This window comes from Aythya ferina (assembly GCF_964211825.1).
Source record: "Aythya ferina genome assembly, chromosome: 1".
In the NCBI taxonomy this organism is placed as follows: Eukaryota; Metazoa; Chordata; class Aves; order Anseriformes; family Anatidae; genus Aythya; species Aythya ferina.
This window is the reverse complement of record NC_140296.1, coordinates 52,754,708-52,774,434: the sequence shown is the minus strand read 5'-3', so window position 1 is coordinate 52,774,434 and position 19,727 is coordinate 52,754,708. Positions and strand designations below refer to the sequence as shown.

Genomic DNA, 19,727 nt, shown 5'->3' with positions numbered 1-19,727 from the left:
TAAGATCACTAGATCATAAGGCAATCAATTTACATTAAGAATCTTAAGAATCTGTAACTGAGGTTAGGCAACCAATAAATCAGGGCTGGTTCCTTTAGAAAGAAGAGAGAGCAGCAATGTTCCCTCTCCACCACAGTTGCAAAACCATTTATTAAATGATATTCACTCTAGAAGTGGACCACCAGGTCCTCAGCATCATGAAGTTATAACTGATCTTTGAAGGGATTCCCAGCATGAGGCACTTTCCTCTTCTTTTGTTGATATGGGCAGTCAAGAGACCAGAAGGAGAGGGATCAGAAAGGACTTGTGACTTTTTACAAGGGAATGAACAGAAGTGGGAGAAGAAGACTTAGGTCCTTGGAATATAGATGTGAAACTGTCCTAGTAGAGGAAACTGTTGGTTTCGTTCAGTCTTTCATACTCCATACTCTTATTCATACTCCAGCTATACTCGAGACTTGGATTCTTGTCACAGTGTCTAGGTATCATATTTAGTCCTTCATTCCTGTAAACCAGGAGAACCAACATCCCACAACTTAAATTCTCACTTTAGTTTTAATACTTCCAATCAATTTTGCCTGGTTTGGTTCTTGTGTTTTTGTCTGTGTGTGCATGTGTGAGTGGCAGTCTCTAGAGTAGGTAGTTCTTTGGTGGGGGCCAAGCACTTAAGAGCATCTGCTTAATACACTGGCTTCAGGCTAATCTGGATGCTGATCACATACAATTTTTTGGCACAAGACTGGATGAGGAGGCCTCTGCTCTGATAAAAAAGAGATTTAAGACAATGTGGTTTTGTAAGTGTCAAGGGTCAATATATGATTAAAAATGCTTCTTACAACACTCAAGCTGGAACTCTTTACAATCCTAATAAAATACTTGAGGGAAAAATCTGTTCAAGAAAAAAGTACATTTCTACAATCTTTTCAATAACTAAATTAACACAAGCAATACAATTTAAATATCATATAGAAGAAATACTGAAGAAGGAAAAATTACTAGGAAAACCACATTTGCAAAATGTACTTGTGTCCCAGGAAGCACAACAGAGATTTAGAGCAACCAAAATGTTCCATATTACAGGTAACATACTACGTGAATGATTGTATTAAAGCCAGATTATGTATTGTGTGTTTTCCATATATCAAGAAATATCTCCTCTTCCACAGGAAAAATAAATAAATAAATAAATAAATAAAATTGTTCAGTGTATTAGAAAATGAAGTATTTTAAAGCTTTTTTCCAGTCTTATACTGGAGATAATCCAGATTATCTCTAAAGAAAGAAATTCTTTGCTAAAGAAAGAAATAGACATTCCTAGGACACATCCCACACTAATATAGACATTAGTGCTAAATTCAGTTACCTAAATGTCATTTAAGATGTTCTAAGATATCAAAAACTTGGGAATTGTCAGATGTTTGAAGCTGCTTTCCTAACATTTTGGAAAAACAAACAAACAAACAAAAAACCAGACAGACAAACAAAACAACAACAACAACAAAACTTAGGGGATCTGTGATATGTTGTTTCCCTTCTGGATCAGCAGAAGGCCAGATGGGATATCTTAGATCTCCTCATGAAACTAGGCTTGTCTAGTCAGTTTAAGTGAGCTTTTGGGACTGTGGTAAATTGTCTCCTAAATGAGCCCATTTCTCTCTATTGTCTGTAAAAGGAGCTTTCAGAGTTAGCTTGGATGTAGATTTTATCAGATGAATCCTCCCTGGAAGTTGCAAAATGGCCTTCCTTACCACTGTAGGACTTAGTGTTAACCTGGGATATGCAAATTATATAGGTGCTGTATTCCCTTGAGTTACCTTAGCGTTTATCCTTGATGGATGAGCTAGATCATAAGAGTGCCAAGTTCTAGAAAGTATAATACCAGTTGTATACTTTATAACACTATATAGTTATAAAGTTATAATGTGTCTGTTCATCAGGGTAATGACAGGAAGGGGGTAAAAAGTCATAATCTTCTTGCGTGTAAAAACTACACGGACCCAACCTGACGATAAATGCATCAACGACTTCATTTTGAACATCTCATTTTTTTTTCTGCACAGTACTGAATGCTAGATTACTCACAGAACAGTATTGTGTTGAAGAAGCATTTAAGAAACATTGCAGCAATGTCAATGACTCCCACAACATGTAATGCTCTGAACTGCTACTTCAGTTGGTGGAAGAAGAGGGTCTCTGTCATGTGAGAAATGAGCTTAATTTATCATAGGATTCTCCCACAAACTGAAGAACCATTCTGTTACTTTTTTTCCAAAATCTTTATTGCATTTGAAGAAAGTATGTTCTCTAGACATTAATGAAATATTGCATAACATCTTTGTATACGCAGAACTTTCCACTTATACTGAAAAAAAAAAAAGAAAAAGAAAAAAAAAAAAAGGACAAGGACTCGTATAGTATAGGAAAGAACTGAGAATTTACTTCTCAGTAAAGTATTGATTTCAGCAAGAACTGGATAAAGATAGAACCCAATGTTGGAGAATGCATTTTTTATATTTTATTCACTAAATGAATAAACAGAAATTGTTGTAACAGAAATGTACGTGCTTGTTGTGGTTCCGCTCGAGTGGGCAACCGAGTTCCAACACAGCTGCTCTCTCACTCCCCCTCCTCAAAGAGGAATGGGGAGAAAATATGATGAAAAGGGCTCAAAGGTTGAGATAAGGATGAGAAAATCACGCAGTAATTATTGTAACGGGCAAAACAGACTCGGCATAGGGAGATAGTAAGATTTATTGCTTATTACCAACAAGCTGGGGAAGTGAGAAACAAAGGAAAGAAACCAAAAGCACCTTCCCCCCATCCACCCTCTTCCACCTCCTCCCCCCAAGTGGCGCAGCGGAACGGGGGAATGGAGGTTATGGTCAGTCTACAGTGCTTCTTCTCTGCCGCTCCTTCTTGGTCACTCTTGTGCCCTGTGCTGTGGGGTCCCACCCACGGGATGCAGTCCTTGATGAAATGATCCGGCGTGGGCTTCCCACAGGCAGCAGCTCATCCAGAACTGCTCCAGATATGGGTCCGTACCACGGGGTCCATCCCTCAGGAGAAAACTGCTCCAACCTGGGTCCCCTACGGGCAGCAGCTCCTGCCAGATCACCTGCTCCTGAGTGGGCTCCTCTCCACGGGCTACAGGTTTGGCCCAGAATCTGCTCCAGCAGGGGTCTTCCACAGGTGGCAGCCTCCATTGGTGCAGGGCCACCTGCTCCACTGTGGTACTCCATGGGCTGCAGGGGGACATCCTGCTTCACCATGGTCCTCACCACAGGCCGCAGAGGACTTCTGCTCTGGTGCCTGGAGCACCTCTTCCCCTCCTTTACTGACCTTGGCGCCTGCAAGGCCGTTCCTCACTCCTCTCACTCTCCCAGCTGCTGTGTGGCGCAGCGTTTTTTTCCCTGTCTTAAATATGCTCTCACAGAGGCGCAAAACAACATCGCTTATTGGCTTGGCTCGGGTCAACAATGGGACCCTTACCAAACATGGGGCAGCTTCTAGATCCTTCTCACAGAAGCCACCCCTATGGCCCCCTGTTACCAAAACCTTGCCATGTAAACCCACTACAGTGCTATGGCACAAGTTGTGGAACAGAGGTTAAAATAGATGCATTCACTTTATATAACCAATGGTTGAAAAAATAATTCACTAGACTGCTTCTGGAGCAGAACAATGATTCCTTTTCATGTTTCTGAAGAGTCATGGAAATGAATGTAAAAAAGATTCTTTTGAAAAGACACACATATAAATATAAATATAAATACATATATATAAAAATACACATATATATAATATATATTATAATATATAATGTATATAATATATATATATATAATGTACATATATAATATATAGAGAAATATACATATATATATGTGCTCCAAGGACAGCACCAGCCATAGAAATGATAATAGTATATAGCATTTGTCTATGTCTACAATAAATAAAACTTCTGTAAACTAATGAAGAATTCTTCTTTAAAGGGAAGTATTCCACTGTAAAAATGTATGAATGTCCACATAACAGCTCTTCTCCCCACACCACACTGTTCTCAGAGATCTGAATAACATGACAGGTTTTTCCCAGATGTTAACAGGAGTTTGTTAGTAAAAAACACAGCATCAAAAGCATTAATTATAATTGTCTCCATATGTCCTTATGCTTTACTCCTTCCCAGTCTCCAGATTAACAAAAAGCACAAAAACTTTCTCTAAGTATGTTATGCAAGTAGGCAATATCCCCTTCTTTGCACACATACTGAGATATCTTTGCACGTTCTGCAAAGAATAATTTTAAATGATGCTTATCAGCACTTTAAATCCATCCATAACATGGTAAACTTAAATTTAGCATAATCAATGTTTGATGTAATGAAAATCTCTTGACAGAAGTTGATATGCTTAGAAATAAGACTCTGATGCTTCATTATGCATTTACAGAAAGGTGAAATTTGTGGTGATTATCCACACCTCTGAAATGTGTCTCATTGGATTAACAGCTATAATTAGCATTTAAATTTATGAAAGTCAGCTTAAAAATATTACTTCTTCTACCACAGATAATACTCTTATTGTTAATAATATTTTATTCCATGAGCAAAAATAAAGTACTATTATTTTGCAGAATAGCAATTACTGTATTTAATTTATCACTGATTGAAAAAGTCAGGCTTTTCTTTCAGTCTGGAAGCTTTTGCTGATCTAAATTATCTGTATGCACAGACATGTTTTCCTCACCACTCTAAAAATGCTAGGGAAGCAATTTCAAAGCACTACTTTCTATGCCAAATAGAAATAGGGGACTGTCTTCTAAAAGTAGGGACAGTCTCAGTAAATTTCCATGACCAAATCCAGGAGTATGTGCTTCATATTATTTTTATTAACTAAAGAAATTCCAGAAGTAGCAAACTTCAAGTAATGGCTACATGGATCAAATGTTTATGTCATGCATTAAGGAAACCTACACTAAGTCACCGTGGTGTGGTTTCACTGTTACAGTAATGGCAACAGATTGCATATGTCATTTGGAAGCAACAAAACAGAGAAGAATTTTCTTTGCTAGACAGATGTGTAAATAAATGATGTCTGTGTGGCCTACTGCAGCACTTTTTTAAAGGGACTGTAGAGAAAGGTAGTACTTAATCCTTTCATTAAAGCGGTGATAATTTTTTATCTAAAGTGATGTCTGTATACATACCTACAGATGTCTGTATGCAAACATAGGCAAATATATATGTATGTGTTTTAAGTATTTATAACATATGTGGATTATTTCATCCAGAACGAGTTTTTCAAATGATGTAGACAACCTGGAATACTGTTTCAATCTCAGTCACTTAGGTAGCCAGTAATTTTTTTAATTCCACAGTGTATGTAACATCTAGAAAGCAGAAATGTTCCTGTTACTAAATGAGAATTATTTCAGGAAAATTTATGAAACAAACAAACAAACAAACAAACTTTTGCATTTAGTTGTAATTTTAATTTAATTATTATTTTTTTACCCCCAAAAATATTTTATAGATTCATAATTTTGGTGTTTTTGTTTTTTCTAGCAGACACTCCTTGTCTTACAATTCAGAAGGTCACTGATGGAGTAAAAGCTTTGTATGAATTGCCGTTAGCTACAAACCTTCACAGTCTCTGCTCATTAAAGATTATAGATAAGAATTCCTATGTTAGTGCACTAAATTTAATCAAAGCTTAGTCCTGGGCACCGTCATTTGACCATCCAAGATATTAAATTGCAAGCATGGGGCTGGCACAATTTTGGCCTGAGACAAGTAGCACTCCCAGGAAATGCCTGGGTATGATTTGAGTGTTCAGGGTAAGTCTGAATAGGCCTTCTGCATGTAGGTATTTTTGGGAGAAGGCAGGAGAGTTTCACTGCCTGTAGGTGAGCTGTTCCATGCCTGCTGAATTCAGAACCAGTTTCTGTATATTTGCTCACAAATATATAGGTTAGGGAGTCAGCTCAAGACACTAGGGCAATAGCAGGCTACAGAATATTCCAGTCAAGATACACTGGTTTTGTAATGCGAGTTTGCATCCGCCACCTATAGTGGAAGGTTATACTATACATTTTTTTTTAATTTTTTTATTCATAGAAACATTTGATTACCAGATTATTGTTGGTTACTAACCAGTTTTCCTTGTAAGAAGTTATTTTTTGTTTTTTAAGTATAACTTAATTATTGCCTTTAGTTAGCACTAAATGTGTTTATAGAAAATAATGATATTTTATATAAGCCTGTCTTTTGCCTGACAGAAAGGTCAAACTCTTTTAATCTTTTAATAAAGTAAGTTCTCTAATTCCCTCCTCAGAGAAGTACGTTGACTAAATCAAATATGGAGTAATATATATATTTTTTAAGTTTCAAAACGTGGTTTTACATGGGTCCTGTAGAACCAAACTAAAAATACTTCATGTGATGCATCCAGAATAATGCTTGCTATTCTCCACCATTGCCTTATATTGATAGTTCATAGTCACCTTGCAACTAGCTAATATATGCACTGTTTCTTTATTGTTTCTTTTCAATACCACAGTATTTCAGACAGTCTATATTATTGATGGGTTTCATCCAATTACTGTTATTCAGTCACCATAAATATCTCGTTATTCCTGTGAGATATTCCAAACCTTCTCTGTACTGATGAGAATGTCGTCAACAGATTTCATGACTACATTCCTGATCACTGCACAAAGGTCATTTAATCAAAAATGATGATAAAATAATCTTCAATCCTAAGAATGATTGCTGAGAAACTCAACCAAACACCTCCTTATGGGCAAAGCTTTGCATACATATGGTACCCAGTTGTCTTCATGATGTGTTATCTGCATTTAGAAAAATCAGATGAAAAGAAGATGAAGAAAACTGACACATACTCATATTTCCAATAAGTCTCTAATAATGGGTTTATAATTACCTTCAGCTATAGAATGAAAATTTGAGGTTATTGAGGTTATTGCACTTTAAAGAACATTTTGCAGGATCACAAACTCATTGTATCACAGAGAGGAGGAGAAAATACAGAGAAATGTTGGGGTGCTGCATTTATTCATTTCCACCCTTATTTTTGGAATATAATAGGGAACCAGAAGTTCAGATAGGCAGAATTTAATTGCTATAACTAGTATGTTTTACTTTTATCAGGCTTACAAAGGGTTAGTATTATCTATACTCATTTTAACTTAAAATAATTTCCTGTCTTTTTCCAGGGTTCATATCAAGCAGATTTAAATCAAAGCACTGGCAACGCTTCATCAAACTTTGACCTTTTAGATTTATATTGGACACCTTACCAAAGTCTTTCCTAAAATAAAGGTAAAATACATCCATTATGGTACCTTTAGCTTAATCTCCCTTTTAAAACACTTTCATAAATATTTCAATCAGAACATTGTTTTCTAGTCCTCCTTTACGTTTTCCTCTTCTAGCAGATCTTATTTCTAATTTAACTTTACAATACTGTATCAAAAATTAACGGCTGTTGGTTTACTTATTTTAAATACTACAGTTTGGCCCATTTCTTTCAGCGACATAATGGCTTGCCATTTCCCAAATGTGTCTTTGCAGGATTTTGGCAGTGTCAATAAACTCAATGGAGTTTTTGTTACTTATTTTTGTTGTATTGTAATACCTTTTTTTGTATCTGTATTGTTCTGTCTGCAAGTCAGATATTACTTCATTATACTGGGTTTTTGGCTACAGATGTATTAATCTCTATTGTAATAATCACCATATATGGATATATGTTTAACATATAAAAGGGATAACCAAAAAAGCAGTCTTGAAAGTGTAACTCTTTAAGTAGCTGTAGTGGGTTTACATGGCAAGGTTTTGGTAGCAGGGGGCTATAGGGGTGGTTTCTGTGAGAAAGATCTAGAAGCTGCCCCATGTTTGGGAAGGGCCCCATTGTTTTCCAGATCTAAGCCAATAAGCGATGTTGTTTGCGCCTCTGTGAGAGCATATTTAAGACAGCGAAAAAAACGCTGCGCCAGACAGCAGCCAGGAGTGAGAGAACAGCCTTGCACGTGCCAAGGTCAGTGTATGAGGGAGGGGGAGAGGTGCTCCAGGCGCCGGAGCAGAAGTCCCCTGTGGCCTGTGGTGAGCAGGACCATGGTGAAGCAGGATGTCCCCCTGCAGCCCATGGAGTACCACGGTGGAGCAGGGTTCCACGCTGCAGCCCGTGGAGGAGACCACGGTGGAGCAGGTGGCCCTGCACCGACGGAGGCTGCCGCCTGTGGAAGACCCCTGCCGGAGCAGATTCCGGGCCGGACCTGTAGCCCGTGGAGAGGAGACCACGCAGGAGCAGGTGACCTGGCAGGAGCTGCTGCCCGTAGGGGAGCCAGGTTGGAGCAGTTTTCTCCTGAGGGATGGACCCTGTGGTACGGACCCATATCTGGAGCAGTTCTGGAAGAGCTGCTGCCTGTGGGAAGCCCACGCCGGATCAGTTCATCAAGGACTGCATCCCGTGGGTGGGACCCCACAGCACAGGGCACAAGAGTGACCAAGAAGGAGCGGCAGAGAAGAAGTGCTGTAGACTGACCATAACCCCCATTCCCCCGTTCCCCTGCGCCGCTCGGGGGGAGGAGGTGGAAGAGGGTGGATGGGGGGGAAGGTGCTTTTGGTTTGCTTTTTTTCCTTTGTTTTCTCACTTCTCTCGCTTGTTAGTTGTAGGCAATAAATCTTACTATCTCCTTATGACGAGTCTGTTTTGCCCGTTACAATAATTACTGCGTGATTTTCTCGTCCTTATCTCAATCCTTGAGCCCTTTTCACATATTTTCTCCCCATTCCTCTTTGAGGAGGGGGAGTGAGAGAGCGGCTGTGGTGGAGCTCGGCTGCCCACTCGAGCGGAACCACGACAGTAGCCATTATGAAATAGCATATTTGGGGCATTGTTTATTACATTAACTCAAACTCTAAAGATGTTTGTGCTCTGTGAAGAGAAAAGATTTATGGAGTGTTATGGAGTGTAATACTGAATTGGAAAAGACATCTCTCTCCCTTCACTGTAGGGCATTTTGGGACCCCATGAAACACCACATTCTACCAAGGTGCATTTAGATTGTGCATTAACATTGCCATATGGGAAATATGCTCTCAGGGAAATAAGCTCTCAGGATCTCTGTGAATGACTTATTGCACTCTTCTCATAAGAAGCAAACACATCCAAGATGGTTGAGCTGTGAAACATTGGTATTTCATGAACAGACAGACACAGACAAAGAGGATTATTTTCAGATTATAGTTTTAGGACCAGTTAGAGTGGGACCTGAATTTCACTGCTTGACTCTTGCTTTAACTTCCTTAATTTTAATTCCTTCATTATATGTGACCCTAAACTAAGGAGTAGCTTTAAGTTTTGTATTTTTTGTGTCACTTGGAAACAATCAATACTAAAATAAATAACAAATACACTAAATAGCTAGATGACCATGCCATATAACAGCTTATTTTTGCATAATGTGTGTGTACTCTGTTAAAACTAATGAGCTGCTAGAAACCTACAGAGTTTAAACTTGCATTAATATCAGTATTAACAGGATATCCTGTAAAAACAGGATACAGAAATCCTTGTGCAAATCTGTATGGTACTTTTAATTTTTCAGAAAACAAAAAGTCCTGTTTTCTGCATTCCTGGGTTATCTTTCTTATAGCATTAATATGTAAATTTTTGACATCTTTTGGAATGCTTCCATTATGGTTTTGTTTTCTCCCAAATGTTTTTATATTTATTATTGTTATTTCATACATTCTTATATTCTTGTAAGTATCCAGTTAATTTACTGGCATGACAAAGGATCTGACCTGGCCTTTATTATCAGTTATTTCTAAATGCCTGTTTAGTAGCAATGACTATGATTTCACGTTCTCCCAGTACAGCTTCAGGAGCTGTAGAAATCATGTTCCTGTCAGGCCATGCATTGTTTGCTATTGAATATACTTGACCCGCTTAACTTCAGCTGATAGTGACCTCGATCAGTGAACTGCTCCTAAACCAGTGCATTCTAAGAATGTCTATCTATCTATATCATTTTATGTATTCAATAAGTCTATGAAGAGTTTCATCTATTGAAATGTACAATAAAATTTACAGAAAACATGAATTGAAGTCCTTCTATTCCTCCTCCTCCTCCCCCCCGCCTCTCTTCCCTTTCCCTCCCTTTCTTTTTCTCTGTTTTAATCCTGGCATATCTTTTCTGGTACAAAACAAGGTATGGTGAAATTGACTTCCTGTCAGCTTAATAAATACTGATGTATTGGATGCAGCCAAGCATCACCCTATGTGATCCATCATTAAAGGTAAAGTTGTTTTGCAGGAAGGTCACAATTATTTATTGTTCACACATTCTTTCATCTTTGGAGAGAAATCATTATGTAAATATTGAGAACATTAATGAATAGATAAAAAATATTTTGGGTACTTTTCTTAGAAGTTTAAACTGGTAAAATCCATAAAGCTGCCAGCAATATAGTGAGACATTTTTTTAATATTTTCTCTCTAGTGACCAGTATTTTTTAATACATTTTTCAGCATGGTGTGGTTCAATTCCATTAAATGAATCTAATGTGCTTATTTAAGTACATTCTTTACTAATTCTATTTCATATTTGTAGATTTGCTCCAGTGTAAAAGTGGTCTGAGATCTAATTTGGATCAACATTATTCAGTTGTCAATACAATAATACTTTCAACACTAACACAGTTATAAATCCCAACATTTTGGAAGTGTTTCAGAAACAAAACATTTATAAGGCCTTCAAACTGAATGCAAGCCAAAGGTATTCCAGGTTCCAAAAGGTTAGGCTCATTCCCTTTTGCATTCTCTCTATGTCTAATAAAGTGATACAAGAAGAAGAAATATGACAGAAGTTGTTTATAATAAAATATGCATTTTTTTTTAATCCATATCATAATTAGTCAAAGTCAAATTAATTCAGAGAGTCAGAAACAAACTGCAAATTGGAAAAAAAAAAAGCCTTTAGCCATTGGCCTTTATATGAAATTTCCTGCAATTAAAAAAAGACCATCATAAATTAAATTTCTTGTTTTGTATTAATCATAAAGTATAAGAACTCCAGGATAAATGCAAACATATGTAAAATGTTTTAAGAAGGATGAAAAATCTGATTTGTCCTTGCTGAATTGTTTTGAGCTATTTTTATTAATTTACTAATTCTGAGCAAAAAATTACAAATTGTCTTAATATCTTTCCTCATGGTGAAATTCCTCACTATTTTCTGTAGTCTGGATGCAGTAATCTCACTTACACCTTTGCAAATACAGCTCAGTTTTCAAGTGCAGCTCAGTTTCTCATAAAAAGCTTGTTAGTACATTATTGATTGTGCCTAGTTTATTGAAAAGTTAATTGCAATATGTCCTGGTTTAAGCTAGGATAGAGTTAATTTTTGTCCTAGTAGCTGGTAGGGTGCTGTGTTTGGAATTTAGGATGAGAATAATGTTGATACCACACTGATGTTTTAATTGTTGCAGAGCAGTGCTTACACTAAGCCAAGGACTTTCCAGCTTCTCACTCTGTCCTGCCAACTGGCAGACTAGGGGTGCAGCAGGAGCCGGGAGGGGACAGACCCAGGACAGCTGACCCAAACTGGCCAAAGGGTTATTCCATGCCATCTGACATCATGCTGAACAATTAATATGGGGAAGCTGGCCAGAGTGGGGGGGGCCAGCTGCTCAGGGCTGGGCTGGGCATTGGTCAGCGGGTAGTGAGCAATTGCATTGTGCATCATTTGTTTTGTACACATCATTAGTAGGAGCACTATTATCATTATTATCATTATTTTCCTTTCTTTTCTGTCCTAACAAACCATCTTTATCTAAACCCACAGGCTTTAATTTTTTTCTGATTTTCTCTCCCATCCCAGAGAGGGAGTGGGGAGGGTGAGCAAACTGCTGTGTGATGCTTAGCTGCTGGCCGGGTTAAACCACAACACAGTAGAAGAGTTTTCAAATAAAATATCTTCTTGCTGTATAATTCTGTAAGATAAATCAAAACATTTTTCCAACTTTTATAACATTCTATAATATTTTGGTTTAGAAGTTTTAAGAATATTTCTAATTTTGGTTACTATACAGTAGTTTTTATTTAAGACATTTCCTTAAAAAGTAGTGATATTTAATATCCTATTCTACAACCAAACAGGATCCTTCTCCAATTTAGAAATGCATTATTGTCCTGCAGTAACTTTCTGGGAATAGCCAGAAATGATTGCCTTAGGAAAGACCTCTTACACTATTACCAGGTTTCACACTTCCGTCTTGAAATGATATGTGTACCTACTCTGGACTAAACCTAAGCAGGTAGAAGATTGCTTTCACCCACATGTGAAAGCTAAAAAGTTGCCACAGCTGCAGAGCAGCCTGTGCCTTTGGAATTTGTTGGCGATAACAATAACTAGCACAGAGCAGTGAGATGCCAAAAACAATATATTAGAAATTGTAAGGATGATGGATGATTTGCAGCTTCTCTCCAGGGATCTGAGTCAGCAAATCATACATAGCCCTTATTCCTTGCCTTGATGTAAGCATATGAGCCCTTTCAGAGGGGGACATCAATGTTGTATTTTAAAACAGGGTAGGTAAAGCAGGCAGTGCTGGAAGCACCACTGAATCACTTCAGGTACTGGAGACACAACAGCTAAGAACGAAGTGTCACCTCATTCAGCTCTCAAGGAGCATGTGCTCACCTCATCCTTCCCATTCTGCCATCATTAGTTTTAACTAGAAAATTTCCTCCTAGGCCTAGTAAAAATAGCATTTTCCAGGTGGAAGTACTTTTGTCTGGTATTTATACTGACCACTGTTTTGATTTTCTTTCTTTAAGAAATAAGACTGCAGTACTTAAAACAGAGGTTAAGACACAAATGCTTCTTAAAATCTTCATTTTTTCTATCATACTTAGAGCTTATAAAATGCCAGGATTTAATTGGCTTGATAAATTATGTCAGTGTACTATGCCAATCATGTATCACAAACACACAATTTAATTGCATTTTAGTTTGTTTTTGTTTTCAATTACTGTAGTAAAAAGAAGTCATGGACAGCAATTCAGTGAGGTATGGTTTTAACTTTTCCCATATTCATTGCTAACATTGCTTCAATGGTATCCATTCTATTTTCACACAATGTTCCATCAATCTACTTTTCAAAACTTCATAAAATGTTACCATTTGTTATGATACTGCATTGCAAATTTCATGTATTATTTTTTTATTTGTATAGACTGAATTTTAGCATATATGGCCTTACAACAGCTTCATTTTTTTTCCTGCAATTCTTATTCTAAATTTGAAAATTTTATGAACTTAATTTCTTCAAATTTTCTTTCTTTTTCTTTCATACAGAGGGTTTTTTTAACCAACATTTTAACCTGTTAGACCTTATCATAGTTTTAATTCTACAACGAGCTCTTAAGTTTGCAGGGTGTAAATTTCATAACCTGGTTACTTTTACCTGAAGATAATTTTACCAACACCCCAGGGTCCTTCTCAGAACTGCTCTCAATCCATTCTCTGCCCAGCCTGTATTTGTGCCTGGGACAGTCCTGACTCATGTGCAGGACCTGGAGAGCAGCTCTAATGAGAAAGACCTGAGGGTGTTGGTTGGTGAGAAGCTCGACATGAGCCTGCAATGTGCACTTGCAGCCCAGAAAGCCAACTAATGCAACTGCGCTGCATCAAAAAAAGGTGACCAGCAGGTCAAGGAAGATGATTTTCTCCCTCTCCCCCTCTGCTCTGCTCTTGCAGGACTCCACCTGGAGCACTGCTTTCAGATCTCCCCAACATAAGAAGGACATGGAACTATTAGAGTGAGTCCAGAGGAAGGCAATGAGGATGATCAGAGGGCTGGAGCACATCTCTTATGAAGACAAGCTGAGGAGATGGGGTTGTTCAACCTGGAGAACAGAAAGCTCCAGGGAAACATTATAGCAGCCTTCCTCTACTTAAATGGGGCCTATAAGAAAGCTAGAGAGGGTCTCATTTTCAGGTATGTAGGGCTAGGACAAGGAGTATTGGCTTTAGGAGTAATGGCTTTAAACTAAAAGATAATTGATTTAGATTATATATGAGGAGGAAATTCTTTACTCAGAGGGTGGTGAGGCACTGTAACAGGTTGCCCAAAGAAGTCGTGTATGCCCCATCCCTGGAAGTGTTTAAGGCCAGGTTGGATGGGGCTTTGGGCAACCTGATATAGTGGAAGGTTTCATGTCCATGTCAGCAGGGTTGGAACTGGTTGATCTTTAAGGTACCTTCCAACCCAAACCATTCTATGATTTTATGATTCTACGATTCAACAAAATTGAATTTCAAGAGGATTGCACAGACCTCTCAAGCCTGTGAAAGTCAATGGCATCCCTTCTGTCCAGGATGTCAACTACACCGCTTGGTGCCATTCACAAACTTGCTGAGGGTGCACTCGATACCCCTATCCATGTCACCTAGCATGATGTTAAACAACGCCATTCCCAATACTGACCCTTGAGGAACACCATCATCAGTTTTCACTCAGACATTGAGCTTTTGACTAAAACTCTTTGAGCATGACCATCCAGCCAATTCCTTATTCACTGAGTGGTCCATCCATGAAATCCACATCTCTCCAATTTAGAGACAAGGCTCAAATAATGAGTTTGTCTTCTCATCTATAAATCCTTGCACATCTTCAGAGGCATCATAGCAATTATCGGTAGCCATTATAGCCATTATCAGTGTCCCATATATAACTGATGAACATTCTCTTTGTTTTCCTACTTTCTGAAACCCCAGGAATGAATATGAATCTAAAGAGATTTTTTATTTTTTTTTCCCCTTAAAATAATCATTTTCTTATGTTCAGAATGTACCTAGTAACAAGAGCGATGGTGTTCAAACTGAATGCTAGCTTTAAAATAGCAGGGCTCTTGTTTGGCTTGAGAATTTCTGGAGCTCCAGCACAGTTGCACATAATCTGCAAATGCAAAATCAAGTGAATCTCAAAGAAAATTTCCAAGGCACATTTATTTCCTAGGATTTTTTAGAGTTAGGACATTCATGAACAAAATCTATAAATATTGTTATACTTGTTTGTTTGTTTGTTTTACATTGTGCCTCCTATACTAGGTTACATCATTCTTTCTTATAAACCTTGGATGGTGTTTTGCTGATGAGCTGCTTGCTTGTTACTGTATTCAACCCTGCCACTCATGGTCTGGAATAAGTAAGTTTTTATTTCTATTTTTATTTAGGTCTAAAAACACAATATACAAGTAAAATGTCCTCAAATAAGTTGTTAATGCACTATTTTACTAGGATTCACACTACTACTAAACTTCTGTAATGGCTTCAGAGTCAGTACCTTAGAGGATGATACCTCCACTAACACAGAAAGAGGAGATAATTAAAATCTTTACAAAGCATCTGTCAGCCAACTATACTGATGAGGGATTATGAAAACTGCAGATTACAACAATAATAAATAAATAAATAAATAATCAGAAGTTAATACATAAAAATAAAACACAATCTTTAATGAAAAACAAAAAGACAATGTTTTAACCTTCACGGAAATACATGAAATACACAGATGTACTAAAATAAAATAAAATAAAATAAAATAAAATAAAATAAAATAAAATAAAATAAAATAAAATAAAATAAAATAAAATAAAAATAAAAAGGAGAAAAAAAACTTTCGGTATCATTTTGATGCATAAAAAAAAATCACCATGTAGCATTTGCTGAGAAAAATCAGAATGATGAGATAGAGTGTGGATCACAGATTATTGCACTTTAATTTATAAATGAGCTTAGACATCTGTGAAATTAAAACCCCAAGGCTGACAATTTATGTGACACTATGTTGAGAAAGGAACAAAGCTTTGAGATGCAAATTCCAGCTTTACATTGCGTCAGAGCAGGTAACCTTGCAAACAACCTTCACACAGACCAGTCCTCTCCACTCTGACTGATGTCTCCCATATGTATCTATTTCTCCTCTGTTTTCCAATCAAGTTGACAGCAATCCCCAGTTCATTTTCTAAAGAGACTGATAAAAGCCAGGCTGGACCTGTACCTATCATTAACCTCTGTTGTACCATTATTACTTATTTTTCTCCTTTGAGTTAAGCAGTTACATTGCACTTGCTGATCTTTGCATGTGATGTGTTATTACATAAAAATGGTACTGCAAATGTCAGCCTGTTACTGGTTCATTAAAGTCAGGTCATGATATTTGAAAATTTGATGTTCTTAACCTTTTCAGGAGTAAACCAAAATATATCATGGGTTTATTTGTCTTTGTTGTTTTTGTTGTTGCTGTTCCTCACATTAATTATTCATGAATACAAAAGACTATAGTACACTAAAAAAGAATTCATGAAATTTAATTGATTTATACATATTATTGAATAAACTATGATTTAATCATTAAAAATATTTACATTATTACCTTTGCTGGCCAGTTTGAGGCTCCTTCTTCATTATTTTGAAGGAATAACCTTGAACTTGACATATGCACAAATAATTTGCCAAATCTTTTCCATATATACTATGCAAATATAAATGTCATTGTTTTGTTTTCTATAAGTAAATAGGGTTTTCCTGCCTGTCACTAGCATAATTGTATCTTCTTTTCAGTTATGTACAACTTCATATTTGTCACAAAACAAATATTTAACTGTGATAAAGAAGGTTAAGCCAAGCAGATAATAGATATTTCTCATTTTTAACTACTATAGAAAATATTCAATAAAAGGTATATATGAAAATAAGCTGGCATGATATTTTGCAGATACAAATTAAATGCAAATCTAAGGTAATATCTGAAACCTATCCTGTCAGAGAGGCATTCTAAGATGCCAAAAACTGTGATACTTCCTTTTAAAAGATCAGTCCCGAACGATAAATATCTCAAGAGTTAATTGTTTGTCGCAAGACTAGCATCACTCTGTGTCAGCACCTGGCAAAAAAATAAAAAATAAACAATAAATAAAAATAAAAACAATAAAACATGAATAAAAATAATAAATGAATAAAATTAAAATAAATAAATAAATAAAAGAATGGGACTTGAAATTGTATCAGAAATCTTTTGGGGAAACCATTCAGAACAGAGTTTAAGAACCCAGACTCCATCTTCCACTCAGATAGTCAGATTCTCTAATAAATCATTCCAAGAGTACACACTTTAATTTCTTGACTTTTGTACATAACACAGGAGCCTATGCTTTCTTCAGACAACCTATTAATATGAGTTGTCTGGTGCTTTTTTGAGGTATTAATTTGAAATTCTTACGTAAACAACATACAGAGAATAAATTTTCTATGTCTACATAAAATCATTTTATATATATATTTAAAATATGTTAAGTTTTATTGATTTGTTCAATATACTTAATGAAAAGAGGTAATTTAGAAAATATTCTATGAGAACATTATTTGGTTGCTACTAAAATAATTTTTGGAAGTTACTAAAGAAACCATATTTATACTACATTTTATAGATGGTTTTATAGATGAATACCAATGGAAGGCTGACCATCTGCTGTCCAGCTTTAAGAAGTGAATTTTCATTCTTCATCTTTAAGAAGATATCACATTTTTCCCCTTATATCATTGTTCATGGACAAATGCCCCTGAAAGTTTTAAACAAATCCCAAAGGGACTATCCATTGTTTTCAGTTACAATACTCAAACTCACTTAAAATGTGCAATTGATAACACCATGGTAGAAAGAATACTTTGCTTATTTTTGAAACAGAATTTCCATAGATGGAACAATATAAAAAGGCAGTTGGACAAACTAAGGGTTAAAGAAAAAAAAAAAAAAAAAGCATTTCTCAAACTATAAACTGCACAAGATTGCAGCATTACTGTATTAATCACTTTAATTTATGAGAAAAAATGGCATGAAATTGTTATAACTACTAGGCAAAATAAGCTGTAAAAATATCACATAGTAATGACTCTAGCAGTCAGGAAGATATAAGCTGCAAAAGTGATTTATTGCCTTCCTGGGAAAGTGGATGAGCACCATGTGATAAAACAATTCTGAGAATGTACATTTTTAGGGGAAGCTTTCCTTTCATGTTATCACAATAAGCTCTTGGCTCAGTTTCTGAATGTGACACAAACAGCCAGGGGTCACATCAGAGGGTCACTCACCTGGTGAAATGTATTATTCTTCCTAGAAGTACTGATATGGTAAAATTGTCTCCAAAATGCAAGCAGTACGGCTTTTCATATAAGGTTTAGTTCATTTATTCATTTTTTAGTTCACTTTTTTTAGTTGATTTTTCTTGAGTAGTTCTTACTACTTTGTGGAAGAAGCTTCTTTTGCCTTTTGTTATTGTGTTATTTCTGCCACTGGTAGAAGTCCAGTGGAAGTGGAATGCTAACGGCATACCTTGATATTTGAACTGTTTTCTTTCTTTAAGAAATCCTCATCTTTTTATGATTATCTTAGACCTTTGATTTTATTTATTTATTTTTTTAAAAGATGTTCTGAGTTTTTAGTCAACATTTACTAGAACAAGAATGCATAATCTGCCTTACTTTTGAAGTAAATATTTCTCCAGAGTTTTGACCCTTCCTTCAGGGAAATATTCCCCTGCCACATTTGAGAGAGAAATTGTTTAAATGAACTTTCTAATAATTTTTACACAGTATCTAATTGTAGACTAGACTAGCAGGAAGCCCCAGCAGGTGCATTTCTTTCAAAAATAATTTCACTGCATCTTCTATATAATTGAATTGACTAAGTTCTGCTGCATCATGATGTTTTCTCTCATTATAATGACAGCTGTGATATATTGCAAGTTAGTTGCTCAAGCAGGAAAAAAGTGGGAAAAAGAGTGAGAGGAAAAAACATCCAATTCAACTATAATTCTTCAAACTAAGCATCTGGGGAAAAAAATAAAATAAAAAATCCATGCCAAGATAAGTGGCCAGTAATCTGGAGTATTAAATATTTTTGTTCAAAAAGTACCTAGACTACCTGCACTTAAAATATTATTCTTTGTGAGAACAGAAAAAAAATATTAATACATTTTTTAGGTTTCCCAGCAGTGGAACAAGCTCTGAAGTTCTGCAAGGTAATGTAAATCAGTTTTTCTTTCACTTTGCTCACCAAGAACACCCATTTCAAAGCAGTCAGTTAATATAAGCAGAACATATCATATGAATCATCTGAATGTCACACTGTAAATGCAATTTGCAGCCTTTGAGGAAGTGCCCTAGGAGTATTTTGCTTTCAAAAAAGGGAGCTTAATCATAAATAAATAATTAAATAAATATGCCTCTATATCTGTTTTCAGAAAAGTACAAGGAGTGATTTATTGTGATTGAGAACAGTGACTACTGAATTAAAGCAGTACCATATAGTAGCAACATCATAAGTAGCTTTTAGACTCAGCTGTATTGTAGTGTGTTCAGTTTTCTAATAAGCAGAAATAATCTTCCTCAAATAGGACTTACTATACTGCCATAATTATATTTTTTATACTGAATAATACTTTTTATTTCCATTTGTAAACATACGTCATATGAGATATATAAATAATAAGATTGTTTATCTATTAACTAATTCACTTGTCATTACCAGTTCTCAAAGATTTCACCTGATGTGACAAATTGCTATAGTTCAAAACATCTTTTAAATGTTTATCAGAATAAGTATTTGCATGATTATATTTTACATTCACCAAACA

The 19,727-nt window shown here is 36.1% G+C and overlaps 1 protein-coding gene across 4 annotated transcripts in view; it reads right to left on the bottom strand.

Annotated features, from left to right (window-relative positions):
• GPC5 (glypican 5) overlaps nt 1-19,727 on the bottom strand; it is a 775,603-nt gene that overhangs the window by 281,973 nt on the left and 473,903 nt on the right. Inside the window, exon 8 of one of the 4 annotated variants that reach the window (XM_084506836.1) lies at nt 16,897-16,978. The exons of the other annotated variants lie outside the window; for them this stretch is intronic. Coding sequence (XP_084362962.1) covers nt 16,962-16,978 — 17 coding nt within the window. The 3' untranslated portion in view covers nt 16,897-16,961. Of the gene's footprint in view, nt 1-16,896; nt 16,979-19,727 lie in introns of those variants that run through there. 4 annotated transcript variants of the gene reach the window in all.